The following is a 23751-nucleotide window of genomic DNA, read 5'->3' as shown; positions in this document are numbered from 1 at the left end:
AGCAGGCTTTCCCGCCAGTATTTTCCTAGCACAAAACCATAATTAAATGTTTGCTTGTATTTGGCACCGGCGAAGTCTACCACCCATTCCAAAGTCAGCTGTCAAAGATAGCAGGACACCGTTTTCAAGCCTTAAACCACCACCATCCCTCGATTATCACCGGAATCTTCACCCGAGCAGACCTCGCCGCATCTGACTTTCCATCCCTCTCAGTCGCTCGCGGTCGAACAAAACCGGGGAGCCGTCTCAAACCGGTGGAGAGTACAGCGCCCTAGGTGGCGGGGGGTTAAAGAACTCCCCTATCCTGTCATTCACCCAGCCTATCAGTTTGGGCACGCTGGCGTAAACGCCGGGCACACCGCCTTCACCGCAGCCGATACCCCAGGCCACAATGCCGGCCTGGACGTACTTGTTGGGGTCCGCCTTGCTGGGGCAGGCCAGCGGCGACCCCCCGTCGCCTCGGCACGTGTCGACCCCCTCTTGGCCGCCGGCGCACGTGAAGGAGTCGTGCAGCTTGAACCAGCGGCCCAGTCGTGTGGTGCGCAGCTTCGTCTGGCACGCCTTGTGCGGCACCACCTTCAGGTCCACCTGCTTCATGATGTTCTGGAACGTGCCGCCGCTGAAGCGGTCCTTGCCGAAGCCAGTGGCGACGCAAGAGGCGTGGTCGAAGTCCTCGTCTTCCTCGGGCAGACAGAGCGTGTCGATGTGCTGCTTCAGCTCCACCGGCTCCTCGAGGAACAACAGCGCCACGTCGTTGAAGAGCACGCGGCGGTTGAAGCGCTCGTGGGAGGCAATCTTGGATACCCGGTGTTCCTCGTGCGGGAAGATCTCCTTCTCGTGCTTGGTGTCCCAGTCGCCCAGCCGTACCCGCAGCTTGCTAACGTCTTTCCTGCGAGTGAGAACAACGCGGCGTTAGGACACAGGTCTGAGTACACTTGCTCCCAACGCGCTGACATCTCGTGCGAGCTTCACACACATGTATCATGAATTTGGGCATGCAATGTTTTTCTCATATTCAGCAGTTTGTCAGAATTGCTGCCAGCCGTTTTGTGTGTCTTACTCCCCAGCTGCAGCTTATTGGTCAGAGAAAAGGACGTGCCTGGTCCAGAGCGTGCCTCCTAATTCACGCACCGCCCACTCCGTGCCCGAATCGCAGACGCCGCATCCAGCTATCGACGCACCCGCCCGCTCAGCCATCGGCGCACCTGTTCACTCAGCCATCGACGCACCCGTTCACTCAGCCATCGACGCACCCGTTCACTTACCATCGGCACACCCATTCGCTCAGCCATCGATGCACCTTCGCTCAGTCATCGACGCACCTCGCCCATCGTCGACGCACCCGCACTCAGTCATCGATGCCCGCGCCCACTCACCCGTTGACGCAATGGGCGCCGGTCATGATGACCTGCTCGTGGATCAAGGAGGCCCCGCAGACGTATCGCTGGATTACCGCGCCGTACTCGAGCTCCTCGTCCTCCAGCACGATCGCCATCCACGGGAACTCTCCGAACTGGGATTCGCCCTCCTGCCAGGACGATTTCGGACATCAGACACGCGCCAGCAGACACAGCCCCCACTCTGCACGTGCTGAGCGTGCTAGAGCGCTCTTGTGGATCTTAATTCATGGTAGGCGTTTTATAAGGTGAGACTATCTTACTAGAGAATGGAAAGATAAGGAATACGAGCCTTGACTTAACAAGGAACATAGGAAAGACAGAGGGGTAGCAACAGGGGCTTTCTTTAAGGCGTAAGAGGAGAAGAACATCTTCTTCTCTAACGACCTGGTTTTCGGGGAATCGTGCGATATTCAGAGCATGATCATGTTTAAAGCGTGAGGCTGGGACAAATGTGATTTGTCTTATGCAATGGAGGAAGAACATGACAGGAACTTTCTGAGGCGACTACCAACACTGCCAACAGCGTCGTCCAATAATTTTGCAAAGCCGTTCGGTATCCGCTGTACAATCACCAGCACCCGGTACGTGCATGACAAAACTAAAATCCATCAAATGATGACAATATTCAAATATATCATAAATAACTGGCATCAAGAGCTCTCCCCTAAAGGTGGCGCGCTCCCAAAAAAGGCGCGCGGGACGACGTGGAATGCGACCGCCCATCAACGACCCGCCTTGCGCCGTGTCTCACCTTAAAGCCATCCAGGACGACACTGACGCCGTGCGGGTTGCGGTGTCCGCAGGAGGGGACGTACTCGTACTGGTTCAACTCCTCGGTGATGACTGGGTCGGGCTCGGACAGGGGCGACGTGCAGCAGACGTCGAGGAAGTTGTCGCACTGCGAGTTGGACTTGGACTCTTCTTCGGAGCCTGAGGTAGGCCCGAAGCGGATGTCGATGAGACCCTCGCCGTCGGTGATGATGTCGCCGTCCTTGCAGAGGTAGTACGGGACGCAGACGCAGTCTTGCGTCAAGTCTTCGTGCGATTCATAACTTTCGTCAGACTCGCTGTCATCGGTGGTTACAGCTGATGAGGCGCCTCCCCCAGTCGCTGATGATGCGGCAGATCCACCGGCAGCGGCCGAAGAGGCAGCTCCTCCTTCGCCGGCGGCAGATGAGGAAGCAGCACCGCCGGAGGCAGCAGAGGAAGCGGCACTGCCCTCCTCACCACCAGAGGCGGCGGACGACGAGGCGGCGCCACCAGAGGCGGCAGACGACGAGGCGGCGCCACCAGACGCAGCTGAGGAGGAGGCACCACCGCCAACGCCCTCACCTGCCCCAGATGCGGCAGAAGAGGAGGCGGCTCCACCAGAGGCAGCAGAAGAAGACGCAGCTTCCTCAGAGGCAGCAGAAGAGGAGGCGGCCCCACCAGAAGCGGCAGAGGAAGATGCAGCCCCCTCAGAGGCAGCTGAGGAGGAGGCAGCACCACCAACCTTTCCATCACCACCAGAGGCGGCAGAAGAGGAGGCGGCCCCACCGGAGGCAGCCGAGGAGGAGGCACCACCACCAACCTTTCCATCACCACCAGAAGCGGCAGAAGAAGAGGAGGCTCCACCAGAGGCAGCAGAAGAAGATGCAGCTCCTTCAGAGGCGGCAGATGAAGAGGCGGCACCGCCAACTTTTCCATCCCCACCAGAGGCGGCAGAAGAGGAGGCGGCTCCTCCGGAGGCAGCGGAGGAGGAGGCAGCACCACCAACGTCTTCACCACCTCCAGATGCAGCAGAAGAAGAGGCGGCACCACCGGAAGCAGCAGAAGAAGATGCAGCCCCTTCAGAGGCGGCCGAGGAGGAGGCACCACCACCAACCTTCCCATCACCGCCAGAGGCGGCAGAAGAAGAGGATGCTCCACCGGACGCAGCAGAAGAAGCCGCAGCTCCCCCAGAAGCAGCTGAGGAGGAGGTGGCCCCGCCTGCAGAAGCAGCAGAGGAGCCTGCCCCGCCAGAAGTAGATGAGGAGGAACCACCATCACCGACGGAGACCGTGGACGAAGTAGCTTCGTTATCCGCGTCATCCACAGACTCGTCGATGCTGTTCTCGATGATGATATCGGCGCTCTCTGTCAGCTCCACGGCTGGCAAGCACTCCAGACCGTACTCATCGGCCTGCGACACAGTGATCTCGACAATGTCATCCTCGCCAGTGCTGATGAAGTAAGACGTCTGGGACGTCTGCGCCGACTCGCTGCTGGAAGACTCGGAGCTAGAGCTGGAGGCGCTGACGACGCCGTCGGCAGCCAGAGGGTCTTCGCACCCGCCGGAGAGGGCGTCGTCGCAAGGCGAGAGTCCCAGCAGGTCGAACATGGTGCCGATGTCGATGTCGGGCTCCTGGTCGGTCCTGTCCTGCTCCTGGTAGGGGACGGTCGGCAGCGAGGCCGCCAGGCCCAGGCAGAGGACGATCGCCAGCAGGCGCATCGCGAGCAGCTCGTGTCTCACGCTGAGGACGAGGACGTGAGGACCGTCAGCGGCCACTCGGCCGGGCGACGTGCTCGACTGGTGCCGTCAACAGGGCACGAGGCTTCGCAGAGACCGGTTTGAGTAGAGTGATGGTTCATGCTTGGGAATGGATAATCATGGCAAAGTTTCGGCGCGGAAGAACAGTAACACTCTGGTGGCTACAAAGATAGCTTTCATAAAGATTGTTCCGTTAAGAACGATCTGCGTAAAACATGTCAAGCCGCCTGAAAACCACCTAAAGTTACTTCGGGTCCCAACTATTAAGCTTATGCTTGGTAACCAATCTTAGTCCCCCGACAGGGGCAGATAATTTCAGCTTTTTTGATAATTTCCTTTTAATTAATTCTGTGCCTTCAGGACTGCAAAGCAGTAATAACGTCGTACGTAATGTTACAAGCACTGCTCTTAAAAGGCATGCAAGCTGCATGTCAGTGTTACAAGGCATAGATCCAGCTCACAGATCCCTGAAAATGACCAAAGTGGTATCTGAACCTGAACGTGACCGGCATTTGCCCAAACACTACCAGCTTCACGTGACCCGAACGTGGTGCCAAGAATAAGAAATAACAACGCGAACGTGATTTGACAAACAACTGCTATGCAGCCGTAACAGCCAATATCAAGCAGTTGCACAGCCGCTTAAGGTTTGCTGTTATATGTGTGCTTCAGGATACCTGTTCTCGCAGCCGTTTTCGGTCACTGGCATCGACTACATGATCGGAAGGCGTTAAGTCCCTTTAATTTTCCTGTCGCCTGTCTTAACTTCCAGCCATATATACCCCCGGCCGAATCTTGGCTTCCAGATACTGATACCTAGAATGTTGTTTTGGTACTGCAGTTGACGTGACTCTGGATCATATGCTGTAGCATATCTACGCTTGCTGTGTGTGGTGAGCCTTACCAACTTGTTTGTGCGCCTAAGTTGTGTGCTAGCGAAAGAACGTCTGAGCGACCTTGATCGCTTCTGACCGTATATATCCCCCTCTTCAAATGTCCAGGCCTCCGCCCGACCGCAGATCTGGGGCGCTGTTTGGCCTCGGCCCGACCGCCCGTTTACACTGACCAGGGGCCGGCGGTGGCGCGAGGCACAGGCGCGTCCGTCGTCCGCGGTCTGTTCGGTCTGAGCCGCGCCAGCCCGCCGCCCCGCTGACAGCCGAGTGGCGTAAACAGGAGGCGGGAGAGGCCGCCGGACCGCGCCGAGGCCCTGGTCCTCGACAGACTTGGTCCTAGTTTCCAGTCCTTGGTCCTGGACGGTCCTGGTCCTAGTCCCCCTGTCCATGTCCTGGATGGTCCTGTTCCTGGTCTCCTGTCCATAGTCCTAGACTGCCCTGATCCTGGTCTCCTGTCTCTTTTACTGAACGGACCTGGTCCCAGTCTTCGGTCCCTAGTCCCGGACGGCCCCGGTCCTGGTCCCCGCTCCCTGATCCTGGACTGTCCTTGATCCCGGTCCTCGGTCCTGGATGGCCTGGACTGGAGCGCCGGACCGCTCAGCGGCCCCGGTCACGGACGGACGGACGGACGGACTGGTCGTCCGAGAAGTGTTTGATGTGTGACTGATGCCGCAGAACGCATCGGTAGCTTATTATTGATTGTGCACAATTGAAATTATGTGCAGACGATTTAGCGTATCCAGGTCTTATGCTGCTCTGAATTTGCGAATGCAAACTTGAATTGCAGTTTCATGAATCACATTTTAAGGGCCCAAGCCAAGCCGACTCACCAAGCTAACATCTAATTCTTTCTGCGAACCTACCTTTTCAGAGTCTATATCCGCTCCGGTTAAAGTCGTCAAAGTCAATACACGTTCCGATGAAATCACTGTGCGTCTGTCACAAGTTGACCCAATTCAGCACAATTCAAATGCATGATGCGTAGACACATTGTTGCTTTTGTGCGTGTGTCACTGTGTAGACACACATTTTGCTGTTTTTGTGCGTGTGTCATTGTGTAGACACATTGCTGTTTTTGTGTGTGTGTCATTGTGTAGACACATTGCTGTAGATACGTTAGCGTTAAACTTCTCAATCGGTTCCAATCTATCTGAACTGGCCGATCTTAAGTGCAATCAAATCACAATCCACGTGTTTTGAAAACATGCGGATCTAGTGAAATCCGAGCCGTTAATTGATTGGAAGTGCAGGGATATATCCAGTCTATGAGAACTAAGATGCATTCTGATTGCTCCGCTGTAGTGGGTTATTATTTACTTATACAACCTATGAAGGACCTCTTGTGAAGGAATGTTAACTGCCGCGGGCTGTTATACAACATTCTTCTCCGACCTTGATCAAGTAATCCGCCACGACGCTTTTATAAGACATGCTGACAGCCGCCGTCTATTGATGATTTCAGCTTTCAGGGAGCCAAACGCAATTATACACATTTCGCCCACCTGCCTCATGGCGTCACTCATTTCGCCTTAAACATTTCTGGCCAAAATTATCGTTGGCCGCGCGGGCACAAACACGGCGGGGTCGGACCCCGGCGCCAGAGGGGGTCGCTTTCATTCGTCATCGCCGCCGCTGGCTGGCCGGGCTGCGGGGCAGGGCCCGGGCAGCGCTGCTGTCGATGGGCGGCGACGGCAACAGTTTGTCAGATGGCGCTGCGGACCACATCAACCCGGCCTATCAAAACGTTCCGCCGTCTCCTGCCAAGCACAATACGCTTCAGGCTCATGCGGCGCCGGCCGCTTCGGCCGCTGCCGCCGCGCTCGATTACCGGTCTGGAGGTTTTGGAGAGTGCGTACGCGCGTAACGTTGCGTTACAAAATACGTCGCACACGTTTTCGTCCTTGTTTGCCATCTTTGATTGCAACCGCCTGACCAGCCACGCTTTATAGCAAAAATGGTGTAATCCACATCGTGAATGACGCGTGGCAATCTTTTCGAACTTTGACTGGGCTTAGCCTGGACGGACAAAGTGTGCTTAAGTCAGAAATTAACACTGGGCGCAAATCCGTGTTTGTGTTGAAAATAAGTCACTCCGTGGCCTCATTCGGCTGCCTGGTGCTGCCTGTTACGTGATTACAGCCTCTCAGCACTGGATCATGCTGCACAAGATGAAAGGTCAAATAAATCGTCATATCCTCATGCTAGGTCATCATGGGTCATCCTCAACCATTGCTGACTTTGTAACATAGCACTCGTTATGCCTGTTATATCTGAAACACTGACGGTAGGCTCAAGCGTGACCAACTGTGTCAAGTTATACCAGTTTTTGTATTAAGTTAACCACGTGCTCTGATGTGTGGCTAGCACGACGGGGAGTTACACCAATGAGACAAATATACTGTTGTGTATGCTATCTGACGATTTTCTAGCTTTGCGAACAGATAAAGACACCTCCGGGTGACACACTGCGGCAGTTTATATCTGCTGACTGCTGTTCTGCGTTTCAGACTCCGTTGTACCCCACATACATACATCTTGATGTTTTTGTCCGCTAGTTCATAAACCCTTGACCCTAGTGCAGGCCGTTGTCATTATATGAAAATGCAGTTTGATCACAAATCTGTCGAAAGCGTTTGATTAACAAAGTGTTTGACGTCGTCGCTAGCCACGAGATTAACAAAACATGTTTTGGTGCTACATATTCTAACATAATCGGAAGTAGTCTTCAGTGGTTTCAGAAATTAATGACGGTAAAACGACACCTCGGGTAAATCGCTGGTATTTAATCACAATCCATACCAAGGTATCACTTCGACTGGGCAGGGTAGCGCATTCTGCGTTAAGCTTATGCCATATCACAGCGATTTATTATAGACAGCAACTCATTGCTGCAGTACCTTTATGATCTAAAGGTGCAAGCATCTGATCTGTAAGACAAAATGAGAGCACTTTGCTGTAGACGAGGAGCCAAACCCTCTGATTCTGATCTTAAAAATAAATTATTTTACACCAATTCCAGTCACGTGAATGTGGTGATGTACCCTGCCGAACTTTACAAAACGATTTTTTTCTTGCAACGCATTGTTGTAACTTTAAGGCATTAATCGACGTCGTCAGACGTCCGGGGCTGTTGCAAAGATTTCCAGCCAACACGAAATGGCCACACAAAGGCATTCAAGTTTAACACACACACACAAACACGCACTCACGCATAAACACACACGCATATATATATATATATATATATATATATATATATATATATATATCCTGTAGATTAGATTGTGTCATTTGTGCTATGCTCTCACCTTTTTAATAACAAATCCACGTCCGTTCAGGAGCCCCAGTGTCGTCTTCCCAGTCAAGTAGCTATGTGCGGTGCGTGCCTGTACGGTCTCCTATTTATGCAGGCGCCCTCAGCAGCGACATACCCCGGACCATTCGTCCGAAGCGAACGCAAATCGTGCTTCCCAATGTAAACCCAGCGTCCAGACGTCGATTCAGTCACATAAACACGTCGGGAAAACCAGAGCGCTCGCCCGGCAGGCACGGGCGGCTACAGCCGGTCGCTGACGCTGTCAGCTAAAGGGCGACGGTGAAGCTAAAGGGCGTCGGTGAGGTTAATGGGAAGTCATCAACTGCGCTGGATGTCAGCAGTTGAACCGGACGCCGATAAGAAAGTGGGTTATTTCGGAGCGTCGATGGACGCTGGTGTTCTGGGCAGGCCGACCACTTTCGGAGGTTTAGTAAGAACAGGGATGGATTTTATCTATCGTCTCATTGGTATGCTTCTTGCTTTCTTTGTTTCACGTTCATGGCTCACCATCGTATATCGTAGTTCAGCAAAATATATTGCTGTAACGGCGTTCACAGACGATCTGTCATACATGAGTCACAGTACTTGACTAAAACGGTACCAAGCGTTTCAAACATGCTCTCCACATGTTTGATCAACAAAATATACACCCGACTACGCCAAGCCAACGTTCAAATGTTCCCGACATTGCTCTTAGTGTGACGCAAACACAGGAATCGAATCGAATCGACAGGAATCGAAAGTCAAGGTACAACTATTTCACTTTTCGTGAAAGTTGAACATGTGCTACAGGATAATGTTTAACATATTGAGTTAAGAGTTGGTTTGGAAAACAAAGTTTAGGAACTTTCTAAATAGGTAGGTTTGACCCATCTAGAAAGTTTTTACACCCATGGAACTTGCCTAGATCTAAATCGCAGGACCGTGGATCTAGATCGTAGACAGTAGATCTGCTATCTTTAGCCATCTTGCTTTCACATGCCCCAAGCCAGAGCGATTTGGATAAATGCCGCATTTAGCATTCAGCCGTGGGAAAAACTGGACTGGCGTGGAAAAGCCTTGACGGACACATAATGGGTTGATTTTGATAGCGTTCATATTGATAATTGAAATTAAAATTAGAGGTAAGTGTCGTTTTCTGAGGTTTTTGCCTAGATATGCCTCGTTTGACATTTGGTGGAAAACTGGGCGGAGACGTGTGAATTGCACGCGCTATTCTTCAAAAAAATTTGCTGTAACGAATGGACCCGGTTCAAATTTCAAACTTGTGAAAACAGCGGGTTAGCGTTTGCATTGCCTTTCATACCGGCGGACTTGATTCGGCTGGATCATAAGCATCCACTCAGCCACCACAGCGTACCGACGGGCCTTGTCAAGCCTCTGCTCTGGCGGGTCTTGGAGCTATCGGACGGCTCGAAGCCGTGAACACTACGCATGACTGAGGTGAAATCCCACCCATCATCGCCACTCCAGCCACGTACCCCACCGCCGACACAACCACGACGCCCGCACGCCCCCAGCAAGAGACCCCTCCGCCCACTTGCTGCTGACGCCGAACACTATCGGCCCCCTCATGCGGTGTGACTGGGTCCGCCCCTGCCAGCTTGGACAGCCAGGCCACATGGCTAGGCTCAGGCAAACATCCAACAGCGTAGAATCCTGAACTGTGCGTCAAAGAACGTCCTGGTTTTGAATGGAAACGAGCATCGTTACGGATAAGGGTCTTTCCAAATGCGTGATGACGCGTAGAAAACCGTACTGCAGCTTTGCTATCTTTGCTGTCTGTGAATTGATTGCTCCGTTCTCTTAAACGCGGTAATTCTTATCTCGGCTGGAACGCACTGTCCTCGTGGCGATCTCAGGTTCAGGCAGGACGAACGGTCAGGTAGCACTAGAGTTGTCAGCCACCAGTTGCGACAACAACGTGCACCAACAGCAAATTGCGGTTGGTATTTGCAAGCGCTCAGTGCTCTTTGCGAGTGGGTATGGGCATATGTGTAATCGACGTAATCAGTATGTAAGTACCGTTGGTTTTATTATTGTACTCATGCCAGAGTAATTGCTGCAAAGCGCGGCGTCGTGCGACGAAGTCATTACTGGTAGAACAGATACCCTAAGCTACTGATAAAAGAAATGGTAGAAGTCGCGTCCTATATCGCGAGATCACTGCTGGTCCGCCCGCCCTGAATGTCCAAGCATGACGAAGCCAGCGCCAGCGGGCAGGGGCGGACAGCGGGTATCATTACCAGCCTCCCGGGCTGGCAGCCGGTCGGCCCGGCCGTCTTAGTCAGTGCTCGGTCGTGACCGCTGCCTCCGGGCACAACCACGTGACCTGGCCGAGGTCGGGAGTGTGAGCCCAAAGGGGTGGGAAAGGACGGGAAGCGACGAACGCGTGCGGTCGATTGGCGATGACGATGTTCCTGGCTTGGCTGCGTAATGCGAATTTTGTGCGTATGCAGCGGCAGGCGGGTAACTGAAGGGGGATGGGAAAAGGCCCCGTTGAGTTTGATCACAGGTCGCCTAGGCTTAGTACCTATGCAGGCGACGCCACGCACCCTTTGTGGACCGCACAGCGCTTGGGCGTTACACAGGATATTACATACATGGTTTTGGGTTAACCAGTTTCAGTTCTTTTGAACCATTTCTGATTCCTGCTGTCTTTGAAAAGCATGACTTCAAGGCAGGGGCGTCGTTTGCTATTCAGTTGGGGGAATGGGGCAGAGGGGGGAGGGGGCGCTTCACCCTCCCCCGCCCCAAGCTTAAGCCTCAACCCTCCAACTTTGGCAAAAACTGTGCGAAATCCGGTGAGAAACCTGTTTCTTGGCATATTTGGGGGCAGTTTGAGCCCCATTTTCGCTATTCAGCCCCCCCCCCCCCGCAGCTCACTTGGCGAAACTACGTCCCGACTTCAAAATGATTCCTCTACAAAGTGCTTACTGCACCAATGTCGCCAAGCTTTGGCGTGGCATCGGGGAGGGGGGGGGGGGGGCTAACCGTCCGCCGGCCGACAGCGCCAACCCTGCCGGCAGGGTGTGAAGCGCGTTGATAAGATATCCCATTAAGCTGTTGATGCCTAGAGCTGCATTCCTGGCTGCGAGCACAGTGCTATCGAGCCGGTGGTCAGCACGACCGCTCGACCAGCGCGGGCGACGCTCCTCGGGTCAGACCAGCAGTCGGGCGACGCTCGTCGGGTCAGACCAGCAGTCGGGCGACGCTCCTCGGGTCAGACCAGCAGTCGGGCGACGCTCCTCGGGTCAGACCAGCAGTCAGACCAGCAGTCCTCGGGTCAGACCAGCAGTCCGATCCCGCCCAGGACCCCGCGGACAGCGAACATCAGCGGGCAGCGGACGTCAGCGAAAAGCGCAGCCGAAGCACAGACACCAACGGACGCGAACTGGCAGACAAACCGAAAGACGTCAGCTCAGGGCGGACCGTCCTGCCGCGGGAGTCGACAAACTAAGAGTCAGATGCCGTGGACTGCTGCCCACGCTGTGGACGTCGGCGGACGTGGACGTGGGGCGCTGTGAGCAGTGTCACTCGCTGACGTCGGCGGACGTGGACGTGGGGCGCTGCGAGCAGTGTCACTCGCTGACGTCGGCGGACGTGGACGTGGGGCGCTGTGAGCAGTGTCACTCGCTGACGTCGGCGGACGTGGACGTGGGGCGCTGTGAGCAGTGTCACTCGCTGACGTCGGCGGCCGTGGACGTGGGGCGCTGTGAGCAGTGTCACTCGCTGACGTCGGCGGACGTGGACTTGGGGCGCTGTGAGCAGTGTCACTCGCTGACGTCGGCGGTCGTGGACGTGGGGCGCTGTGAGCAGTGTCACTCGCTGACGTCGGTGGACGTGGACGTGGGGCGCTGTGAGCAGTGTCACTCGCTGACGTCGGCGGTCGTGGACGTGGGCGCTGTGAGCAGTGTCACTCGCTGACGTCGGCGGACGTGGACGTGGGGCGCTGTGAGCAGTGTCACTCGCTGACGTCGGCGGACGTGGACGTGGGGCGCTGTGAGCAGTGTCACCCGTCGAGGACCTGGTGGCCGGCTGCCGTGGGCCCAGCAGGGTCGTCAGGCGCTGCCAACCCCTGAGGTCAGCATCCCGTCTGCGGTCTCCGGCTCCTGAAATCTTCGCCAGCCTTCCGCTTCCTCAGACGTCTGCGACCACTACAGGCGGCGCCGCGGAAGGCCGCGCCACGTCAGCTGGGAACTGAGGCTAAACACCTGAAGGGCCCATCCAAGCAGAGCATGAGCCGAGCACTCTGGCCTCTGGTGCTGTTGACGACGCTGTTGTCTGCAAGAGCTGGAGAATACTGTGACGACTTTGAGGATGGCGACTTTGGACAGTTTTGGAAATCAGGTAATTCTACTACAGGTGGTCAGTGGAAAGCGAGTAGTTACCTGAAACTGAACAAGAGCATCCAAGATTTTCCAGAACCGGCGTACGGTGACACCGTTATTTACTTGACTCCAGCCGTGAACAGCCAAACTATGAGCGACAGGTTGGACATGACAGACGAGTACATCTTTCCCGATGGTTCAAGCATTTCTTTCCGGTATTGGCTGCGCTCTAAGCATCCGGCCGCAGTCACTCTTCGAGTGAGTCGCTTCTTTCACGGAATCGAGGACAGAAACTACATCTTGGATCTAACAGATTCCTCCGGACCAGATAATATAATCTGGACGAAAACCAACGCGAATATTCCTAACGATACCAGACCGTTTAAGGTACGTACTACTTTTTATTGATAATCTTGCCAGCTCAGTTTTATTGAAAAGAATGTGTGAGCTGAAGACATATGTATGCTTAATAGTTGAACGAAAAGAACAAACAGTTGGTACAAGCAAGAACAGCTCGATGCCTTAGTTTTTTGTGCATTATCAGTTACGTGCCTTGCACTGATAATAATCAGTCTAAGTTATCCCAAAAAGATGCTGGTTATCAAGCGAGTATTGCTCATATTAGCAAAACTATGTAGATGTCTCAAGCCCAGTTTTGAAGCGTTGAGTATCGACGTCACGAATGACGTCAATGGCTCACGATAACAAATAGTCGCTAATACTTAAACAACGTTATCTAGAGTTTTGCCATTAAAACCAGTGTCCCCGTGGCCACATTTTTCACCAGCGGCTTCTGAAATACCGAAAGCTGGTTTTTGCCATGTAGCTGATCGGTATGCCTCGCAGATGATCGGTCGCCTTCATATTCCATGTTGGTAGAGAAGTACATTAAAATGCAGCCAGCGAACGGACCCCAGCCTGATGTCTTAAAACAAGGCCGAAATGTTCATCACTTCTAAGCTCTATATTAGTTTTGCAGACATTTGTTTTCTTAGAAAGCATTTTAAGTACCAATCCATCATGTCTTAAAAAAGGAATGCACACATTTGTCACATTTTCCCAAACACACATGCAGTGAAGAATTGACACTTTTATCGAAAAGTTGAAATTTTGATGACCCTATGGATCTAGTAGCACGACATTTTGAATTGACGGGATTACCATCGAGTCTCCAACGTAAACATGCACTCTAAAGTTTCCACACATAGTGGCGATGTCACTCTGTTAATAATGTGGGTAGCATCTGTGTATTGGGCCCGCCATTATGAGCTCAAGGTACTTATGCTGAATTCAGTGCGTACATGCATGTGCACTAGCAATTGCTGGTTTAAGTGCGTTATAATGCTAACACCGATCGTGTTGTTGTTTAACTCGCAAATCGTTATTAGATTCTGTGTTAGATCCGCCCATGGCAATGCAGTGTTTAGTTCTTAAGGATTAGCATAAACAGTCTTAAGGACGAGTGCAGCTCAAAATGTTAAGCCCCGCCAAAAGAACATTGAACCCATAATGCCGAAAGCCCCAGGAACTGAAGGTCTTGTTTTTACTATCTATGGGCCGGGCAGTTTCTCTTTATTAGACATGTGTATCTAATTGAGTATGTGCATGAACATTTTCAAGTATTTCTATTACGAGCAAATGCCGTGTTTTTGCAGATTTCAATATTTGGAGAATGCACCACTGACAAAATGAACAATATAGCTATCGACGACATCACCATCTCGGGGACCCACTCTTTAACGACAGCAAAATGTGCAAGGGAATGACCACTTCTCAGTCCACGACCATCACTACGCATCCAGCAACGACCACCATGGAACCAGCGACAACCACCACACACCCAGCAACGGCCACCACGGAGTCGACTACCCTGCAGCCAGCGACGACCACCACGCAACCAGCGACGACCAGCACGCAACCGGCGAAGACCACCACGCAACCAGCGACGACCAGCTCCGTCGAACCGGAGCCGACAACCACTTCCGCTCCCCGTCCTCCGGCTCCGAACGGCGCTTTGGTGCTGGCTGGCGCGGTGCTGGGCGGGATGCTGCTGTTGGTGGTACTGGCGCTGGTGCTGGCGCTGGCATTGTTCTGCCCGCGGAGTGGACGGCGGAGCTCTTATCGGCCAGCGTTGGCTTCAGCGGCTGCGAACCCAGCAGGGCGGCAGAACTACCGGCCAACGCTGGCGCCAGCGGAGCGGCAGAGCTACCGGCCCACGCTGGCGCCAACAGAGTGGCAGAGCTACCGGCCAACGCTGGCGCCAGCGGAGCGGCAGAGCTACCGGCCAACGCTGGCGCCAGCGGAGCGGCAGAGCTACCGGCCGACACTGGCGCCAGCGGAGCGGCAGAGCTACCGGCCCACGCTGGAGCCAGCGGAGCGGCAGATCCATCAGCCAGCGGGGCAGCTGGACCTCCGGCCGGCGCTGGTTCCGGGGTACGTCTCGGCGAGGCGACAGGCGCCCTTCACGTCAGCACCAGTGGGACGACGGGGCCGGTACCTGCTGTCGTCGGTGGGCCCTGCCCCGCAGACCGGAACATACCGACTGAGGAGGGAGCGTTAGACCGACGTTCCGTCCAGCCGCAGGCCGCCGGCGCCCTGGGCGAGGTCACCCGAGGACTGCAGAAGCGGCGTGGGAGCTGTGAGATCGGGGCGCGGATGACGGGACGTCGGGATGTCGGAGCGGGTGTCGGCAAGTCGGAATGTCGGCACGGGTGTCGGGATTTCGGGACTTCGGCGCGGATGTCGAGATGCCGGCGTGAATGTCGGGATTTCGGGATGTCGGTGAGGATGTCAGCATGCCGGCATATCGGCGCGAACGACAGGGTGTCGGCATGTCGGCGCGGATGTCGGCATCTTCGGCGGGCTTGGGTGCGTGCTGCACAGGTCAGCGTTCAGAAATCGGCCGATCTCGACTGGCGAGCGGGGTCGGACGGCGTCCACTAAGGAACGGTAATCGTGCGGTCATCTGGTGCTGTCTGTGGGGACATCTGTCTGTCTGGGTCATCTGGTGCTGTCTGTGGGGACAGGCGGGCAGACGCGCAGGAGACGCGATACACGCGGGAGATGTCCATCCAGGAGACGCGTCTCGCGTCGCCTCGATCGGTCTCCGCTGACCTGCCATCGGACCAGTCAGCTGGCCTGCCATCGGGACCGTCAGCTGGCCTGCCATCGGACCATCAGTTGGCCTGCCATTGGACCGTCAGCTGGCCTGCCATCGATCCGTCAGCTGGCCTGCCACCGGACTGTCAGCTGGCCTGCCATTGGACCGTCAGCTGGCCTGCCATCGGACCGTCAGCTGGCCTGCCACCGGACTGTCAGCTGGCCTGCCATCGGACGGTCAGCTGGCCTGCCACCGGACTGTCAGCTGGCCTGCCATCGGACCGTCAGCTGACGCCCGTCCTCGCGACGTCAGTTGGAGGAAGGAGGATCAGCTGTTGACGGATCGTCAGTGTGTTACACGCTGGTCATCAGTACGCCACTTGCCGTTACTTGGAGGGAAGGGGATCAGCTGTTGACCGACCGTCAATGTGTTGCATGCTGGTCAACAGTACGCCACCTGCCGTTAGTCCCATCATCATCTATACCCACCGTTAGTCCTATCATCACCTACATGCATCCTATCACCGGTATCACCATACGCTGGTTGTCATCTGCTGAGCGCTGTTCAGCACATGGCGTTTCTGCAAGGCCATCACAGTTGCACATGTGCATTAGAACGTCTTTTAGTACATCTGCCAACCTTCAGCACGTCGTCTGTGGGCCTTGGTACACCATCAGCTGAATATCGGTGCATCATCAGCTGAGCATCGGTACATCATCAGCTGAACATCGGTACACCATCAGCTGAACATCGGTAAATCATCAGCTGAATTTCAGTGGATGGACCGCTGATCGTCGGAACGTCCAATGTTTGTCGTGCACTATCAGCTGGCTATCAGCGTATCATCAGCTGACCGTCAGCACATTGTCGAATCCAGGCAGCCTCAGCTAAAAAGTAAAGGCTTTTGCGGGACCCTCTTCACCCAGTTCGCACTCCACATGGGGTCGTGGTCATACCAAAACTAATGCCTTCCCCAACTAGCCATACCCAACCGTTGCTGATCTTGTTGCATTTCTGAGGGTTTCGTTTCAAAATTGTGGCAAAGATAAAGGAAACTTTATGTTAGGTTTACAATTTCCCCGATGGAATTTTAAACTTTGTGACTGAAAACCACGGCTGGTAGTAATGAGTGGAATATACACCTTGTGAAATATCCAGCCAGTTTCATTTGGGCATCTTGCCCCTATCGCACCAGGGTCGTAATTTTCCCAAATACTGCACCCAGCCCAGCACGCCAACCATTATAGAGGAATGTTTATGAGGTTACCCAGCCCATGTAGGCTTCCATTCTCCCAGTTCCCTTGGCCTTTCCTAGATACCTAGTTCTCCTAGTATGCCTTAAGGGCCAAGCATTCAAACGCATGCATAAAAATGTGCTTTATATGTTATGGTGCTATTTGTGTGCTTTAGAAAACACAAGGCTAAATCCACCATGACAACATAAATGTGCTGCCGTAGTAAGCGAAGCACCTGAATGTAACCCATTTGCTCGCACCATTATCTAATAAAAACGTCATGCCTGTCTCGCATGCGTAGGCTTCGCTGATAATCTTTCTATGCTTCGCTGATAATCTATTCTATGCTTCGCTGATAATCTATTCTATGTGATAATCTATCTATTCTATGCAGGTAGGGCCTTTGCCACCACCCAGGAATACTGATGACTGCAATACATAGTAGCAGTAGGCTGGCACTACTGGTCGTGCCGCAGCAACTGTCTGACAGTGCACGATGTGTTCGGCAGCTATGCCGTGTTTCACCACACTGCTTTGTCTGTGAAGAATGAGCCCGCCACTGGATGTCCTTTTCAAACCTCAGCGGTGCCGTTACACAAGCATGTACTGGCTCACGCATACAGATGGTTTTTAAGCCGGCTTCATCAAGTCGCCGATCGGCTTTCTGAGATGATAGTCCCTGAGTTAAACAAGCAGATGGGCTTTCATGTTTTTTGTTGGGATTTTACACACACATCACTATAAAAACCTTCTCGCTATTAGACGCCCACGGCGCAATACAACTTTGTCAGGAGTAAGCTGGCATCCGTCATTGATTTTCACGAGCAATATTTTTCGCAATTTACACGACTTTAAGCAAAGTGAATTAAGTCGATTTTATAGCGGCAGTTATAGCCTGATGCTGACTACGTATTCTTATGCCGGTTGCAGTAACACACATGCATTCATCATTGCTTTATGCGTGCTATTTATGGCGACTGCTACCTACACTTTTATCCCTTCGTTGTTTCAAGCATCACATATATGCATGCATGCGAAACATGGAAATAAATCTTTTGCACGGGAGAAAATGTAACTTGAAAGTAAATGGAACGACTTCGACCAATATTAAACAAAGCCAGTTGAAACTAATGAAAGCCCATCGACAACGGGATCATACTCTCGTGACCTTGTGACTTGACCTTGTGACGACGTGACGTTGCGACGTGACCTTAACCCTACCCTGAAGCTGTACTTACACCTCGAACCTCCTCTTTTTTCGGTGATGACGTGTCAGGCCGCCCGGTGCCCCCAAATCTAATCAGTACCTGACCGGCAGCATTTCGCACCCGGAGCCACATGGTATCGCGGCGTCAGCATGATGATAAGCACCGGCCCGTTGGCGCGTGGAGGAGCTTAGATATCGGGCGTGGTACATGACTCCCAAGAGATGCCAGACACTAGCCAAACAAACCAGCGACCGACCGGCGGGCGGCGCCGGCAAAATACATGGAGCCGTGAACGCTGATTGGTCGTGACGTCACCCTTGACGCCCGGGCCCTTCGTGAAAGACTGGGCGAATGATTGGGCGACCGTTGCAGCCAGGGGAGGTGAAAAAACGAACCGCACGCGGAAACGCAACTTTGGTCGCAGCCATTTTGGCGGTGGATGGAATGGCATGAGATGCGAACAAGCTTTCACTGCACCATTCGCACTCCGTATTACATGCGCAGCTTTTGCCACCAGCGCACGAAGCTACGTGGACGGTCGTTACTCTGGGCGTACACTACACCGCGCCTTGTTTACAACCGGCTATCAGCTAACCCCATGTCGGCGTCCGAATCTGAAAGAAGCGTCACTACGCCTCCAACACCCTCTCCCGCAGCCGCTGCCGCTACCGCTTACCACGCCGTACAGCGGCTGCGACTCCCTCAGCGTGGCAGCGGTTTGGCCGGGCCGCAGAGCCGCCGCCAACGGCGCTGACCTCCAGCCAGGCGCCTGGAGACGGGCTGTCGACGGCTCGTGGTCGGCCTGACCCCACCTGCGGCCGGGATGGATGGGTCGCCGAAGCCCAGTGGCGGAGTCAGGGCCTGGGCGCCGGGCGTGGGCCGACGCAAGGCGCAGCGTTACGGCCGACGGATTCACCCGCCGCCCATGAGGTAAGTAATTGCAGCCTGCCATTCGCCAATAACAACAGCGGCGCCGACGGCCGACCCAGACTGTGCCCTTGTTGCACGCGGTCGGCGGCTGCTCGCCGTCCGTGTTGCCCTGACGTCGGCGTGCAAGAAGAGCCGGCGCCTTTCGCAGCCGTGGCGCGCCGTGCTGACTACAGCGCTATTTTAGCAGCCCGAGGGTCGGAGGGGGGGGGGGGGGGCAGACGGCAGACGGCAGACGGCAGACGCAGGGGTGTCGAGTCAGGACTGCCGCGGCGTCGGGCTCACCGCATCACTTCCGGTTCCCCTCCAGGTACGACGCCGCCTGCTTCCGGTCGGCACCTGCTCGCTGGGTGACGCCGCTAACAGGAACGGACAGGCGAATGCCTATGGCCATCTTGTGACTAATCTGTCCCTCACGCGCACCCTTAGCTGGATGAGCGATGCAGCTGCTGTGGCTTGCAGCAGATTTGCGGGCGAATTGTCGTGCCGGCTATGATCAATGCTCTGCTGTTAACTGCCATTGATGCATGTTTGACTAGTGTTCGATTAGCGTGAACGCGCACGCTAATAAAGCCTGTCGTCTTATTTGCTCGCACTGGCGTGTTCCAAGCTCGTTTTGCGCTACAGAACACGCTTTATATGCGAGCACAGAGGTGCCTGATGTGGCAGCTTGTAGCACGGTTATATTGTGGTAGATATTAGCCAGGAGTTTAAGGTTATGATACAGGAAGAAATCAGCAGCACGCCTTAGACTACGCTGTTTCATTGAGAAATTGAAGACGGCGAATGTACGATTCAACAATGCGTATTTTGCTGTTCAAAGTGGCGCTGGTTTTGTATTTATTAAACTGAGGTGTTCGATACTGCCCATAGCTCTAATGACTTGCCTATTGATATAACTATGAATGACTTTTTCACAAAACGTGCATCACTTGATGTATGAATCATGGTTATTACATGGTTAGTGATATATAACGTGGTTCGTTACCTTCGAACTCCTATAACACTTAATACGGAATAAACATCCAAATGAGCTGGAAATGAGATTTCAGTACATTCTCGCCATCAGTCCCCAAACCACGCACAACTTTGCTGAAAATTGGGATTAGAGTCGTATTTCGGAGACGAGTTTGCAGTGAAGATAAGGAGTGCAGCGAATGATAGTAGAATAAATAAAACACACATTGATGTGTGACATCTAGAGATCACACCACACCTTGTTCGAACGATTTTGTTAACCAACGCATGTCAGCAGATTGTAAAAAATCAAGTTCCCTATCTGCGTCCAGTATACTTGGTCCGACACCATGCCTGGCCAATTTACCTCAATGCCTTGCCACTGGCTTTGCTTTCTAGCATCCAGTCAGTCGCGCAACTAAGAAGATTTTATGCGCTGAACTATCGACGGCTAACTGACATTGTGCAAAGTATTGCCTTGCTTGCATTGCCGGACAATGATCACATGTGATATGTGTGCCCCTTCTCCAGGAATGGATATTGTACGCCATCGACCTAGCCATTTAGTGATGGGTGCTTGTTGGAAACAAAATGCATCCTTTGGACTTTCGGAAGACATTGACGGTCAATGATCTTGCCATGAACAATAATCATCGCGGAAAGGCATTACATGCTTCATTTTTAAGCCCGAACCGTTTTTTATGATCGCTGAGAAACTGATGTCAAATGTCAACGTGTGACTGATGTCAAATGTCAACGTGTGACGAATGTTCTTCCGAATTGCAGTAGACTGTTGATAATGACAAGCTTCGTTTGCAAGCAGGGTCTTTATAGTCCCGTTAAAAATCCCCCGATGACATGTGTGAGCTACATACTATCAGTATTTGGTAGTCTCAGATATCAGCGGGGTAACGGTGTAATATTTGGGAGCAGAAGCTGTGGTGTTATGGAGGGTTTCGGCCGGCAAACCCCAGAAAATATGTCCTAAATCCTTCATCCCTGCGCCATAGGGAATTACCTCGGCTATCGTACCACTGATTTGGTTATAGCGTTCCTGCGATGCGTTAAGCAAAAACGGCAGAATCTAACATGCAACGCTTGGAGCAGAATCATCACTTGCTCTCGTTGCTGACGAAGTAGTACTAACGACTGTTCTATTAGTAGAGCTAGGCAAATAAACAAGAAAACACAGCGAGTTGGCCATCCAAGCGCTGATGAGTAAAGTCAACAGCCGCCATCCAAACTGTGAGACCTGATTCTAATGACATCAACACGTGGCTTGCCCCCCCCCCCCCCCCGTGCATGCGATGGTAACAGCAATGATAAGACCTGGAGCCCAGTCATGGCGCTGTCATCGGGGCTTCACAGCACACCCAGCTGCCGAAAGCCATTGGCGCCGCCTCTCTCACCATGGCAGAAAGGGGCGGGCACCGCGGGGAATCAAACCCTTTCAGACGCGCAGCTAAACCACTACACTTTCCCCAGAAGCGCAGCTTAGCCGCCATAGTACCAGCACACTACCCCGGCCATGACAGTACACTACCCAGCCGTTGACCAAGGCAGTGCACTGCCCGGCCATAACCGAGACAGTACGCTACCCGGCCATGACCAGTACACTACCAGTTGTGACCAAGACAGCACACTGCGTGGCCATAACCGAGACAGCACACTACCCGGCCATAGAACCGAAACAGCACACTACCCCGGCCATGACCGAGGCAGTGCACTACCCGGCCATGACCGAGGTGCACTAACCCGGCCATGACGAAGACAGCACACTATCCGGCTATGACCGAGGCAGTACACTACATTACCATTACCAACAGGTGATGGTCGGGATCGCGGAATGGGGACGCCAGAATGTCAGGATCGGGAATGGTCGGGAGTCGTGGAGCATGATACCACCCCTGTCAGGAGATAGATAGGTGGAGAGAGAGAAAGCAGACCCCAACAGTTAAGAGTCGCGAGTGGTTGAGAGCCAAGATGTGGAGCAATGCAGCTCTCTTGACGGGGAGGAGGCCCAACCCAGGGCAATTAGCGGTCAACGCACTCGAGACGCTGGGCAGCTGGGAGCCCCGGTTCCGGGCCGCTGGGCAGCAGGAGGCCCCGGTTCCGACCAAGAAGAGGTACCATCAGTTTCCTGAGGGACACCCTGTCATGGACGGGAGGGGACTCTAGTATCGTCATGATGATGTATGATGGAGAGCCAAGATACGACAGCTGGCCCCGCCACGACTTGGCGGGAGGATCCCGCCATGACTGACAGGAGGCTCCGGCCATGACTGACAGGGGGATCCCGCCATGACTGACAGGAGGATCCCGCCATGACAGGCAGGAGGCCTCCGCCATGACTGGCAGGAGGATCCCGCCATGACTGACAGGAGGCTCCGGTCATGACTGGCGGAGGACACACCCCATGACTGGCAGGAGGCCCCATGACTGGCAGGAGGATGCCGCCATGACTGACAGGAGGATCCCGCCACGACTGACAGGAGAATACCGCCATGTATCGAAGGTGTTTTGAGCGACTGTGGTGCGAACCATAGCAAGGCACCGCCGTCCTGATGTGCATTACATTAATGTGGTAGGGATGGGGACGCTTCTCAGCTTGTAAGGTCTGTGGGCGTGCTCCTATCCCGACACATGATACCTTTTGCTGCACTCGGGAAAGGAGACTCAGTTTTTGTGGTATGGTTTTTATTTCGACCATCATCTTCCAACGTTAGCTTGAGTAGAAACACTTTCGCACACAAGGCACGCGTAACAGACATTCTCCATTGCCGCATCAGGGGCGCCACACAAGGCCGCCGCATGGGCCCACACAAGGCCGCCACACAAGGCCGCCACAGAAGGCCCCACAGGGCCGCCACACAAGCCGCCACACAAGGCCACCACGCAAGGCCCCACACAAGTCGCCACAGAAGGCCCCACACAAGACCGCCACAGAAGGCCCTACACAAGGCCGCCACACTGGGACGCCACACTGGGCCGCCACACTGGGCCGCCACACTGGGCCGCCACACTGGGCCGCCACACTGGGCCGCCACACTGAGCCAATACACAGGGCCGGAGTTTGCTTTTGGGAGGTGAAGGTTTCATCACGGGGAGCATGCGATAAGCTACGTTTTTATGGCCAAAACGTTATGTCCGCGAACGTGGTTTAGACGCTGTAGCGTTCCATGTCCTTTGTTCCTTTTTGACCTCAAAGGATACCTTTGTGCGCAAAGTGGACTTCATGCTCGTGAATATTTGGCGGGGTGGACCTAGGCTCAACGTCTGGTCCAAACCGGAGCTCGACGCTGACCCGTCGTGCTGAAAAGCTCGATAAACATCCTTGTATTTGGCCACTCCTCTATGGTCACCTTAGCTAAACAGAACATTGTATGGCAACTGGCCTCTCAAAAGCAGAATGCATCTTGTTGCCTCGTAATTACACCACGGAGAGCCTCACAACTGTGGTCCGTCTTTATCTCCTTCGGCTTGGCAATCCAGAGTAAGCTTCCATTCTTTTCTATTGCGTTGGCATACTGCCGCGGACAGCTAAGTCTCACAGATCGTCGGCGACCCAGCCCGTCTCGACTGCCAGCGGGTAAGTCTTCGACGATGGCTACAGTAATAGCCCGAAGCCCGAATGCAGTAAGAGGCTGAAGTACATCAAGCTACAGCCATACGGCATGCTTCAGCAATGCTCTAATACAACAATAAGTATAATACAACAGGCATACGAGCTACAGTAAAACGATAACATAACAGAAAGCAACAGCAATGGCCGAGGAAGCGTTGTTTTCGGTGTTATTGGGGCTTTATGACGCACTCAGCATCCAAAGCTACACAGCGTCCTCTCCTCCCTCACCCCGGAAGAGAGCGGGTTTCGT

The 23751-nt window shown here is 53.9% G+C and overlaps 2 protein-coding genes across 2 annotated transcripts in view; both read right to left on the bottom strand.

The window, feature by feature from the left end:
- Positions 1-42: 42 nt before the first annotated feature.
- Positions 43-8191, bottom strand: LOC119113517 (putative lysozyme-like protein). Its single transcript, XM_037237820.1, has 4 exons — positions 8111-8191; positions 2152-3892; positions 1377-1528; positions 43-889 (listed from the first exon to the last, which is right to left on the bottom strand). The coding sequence occupies exons 2-4, from the start codon at positions 3868-3870 to the stop codon at positions 247-249; spliced, it is 2514 nt and encodes an 837-aa protein (XP_037093715.1). The 5' UTR covers positions 3871-3892; positions 8111-8191; the 3' UTR covers positions 43-246.
- A 6814-nt stretch (positions 8192-15005) lies between these two features.
- Positions 15006-23751, bottom strand: part of LOC119113516 (unconventional myosin-XV) — a 74854-nt gene continuing 66108 nt past the window's right edge. The window contains exon 44 of the mRNA XM_037237819.1: positions 15006-15065. Coding sequence (XP_037093714.1) covers positions 15006-15065 — 60 coding nt within the window. The remainder of the gene's footprint in view (positions 15066-23751) is intronic.

This window comes from Pollicipes pollicipes, unplaced genomic scaffold (assembly GCF_011947565.3).
Source record: "Pollicipes pollicipes isolate AB1234 unplaced genomic scaffold, Ppol_2.1 Scaffold_7262;HRSCAF=8765_pilon_pilon_pilon, whole genome shotgun sequence".
NCBI lineage: Eukaryota > Metazoa > Arthropoda > Thecostraca > Pollicipedomorpha > Pollicipedidae > Pollicipes > Pollicipes pollicipes.
Note: the sequence above shows the minus strand (reverse complement) of the source record. Positions and strands in the feature narration are given on the sequence as shown.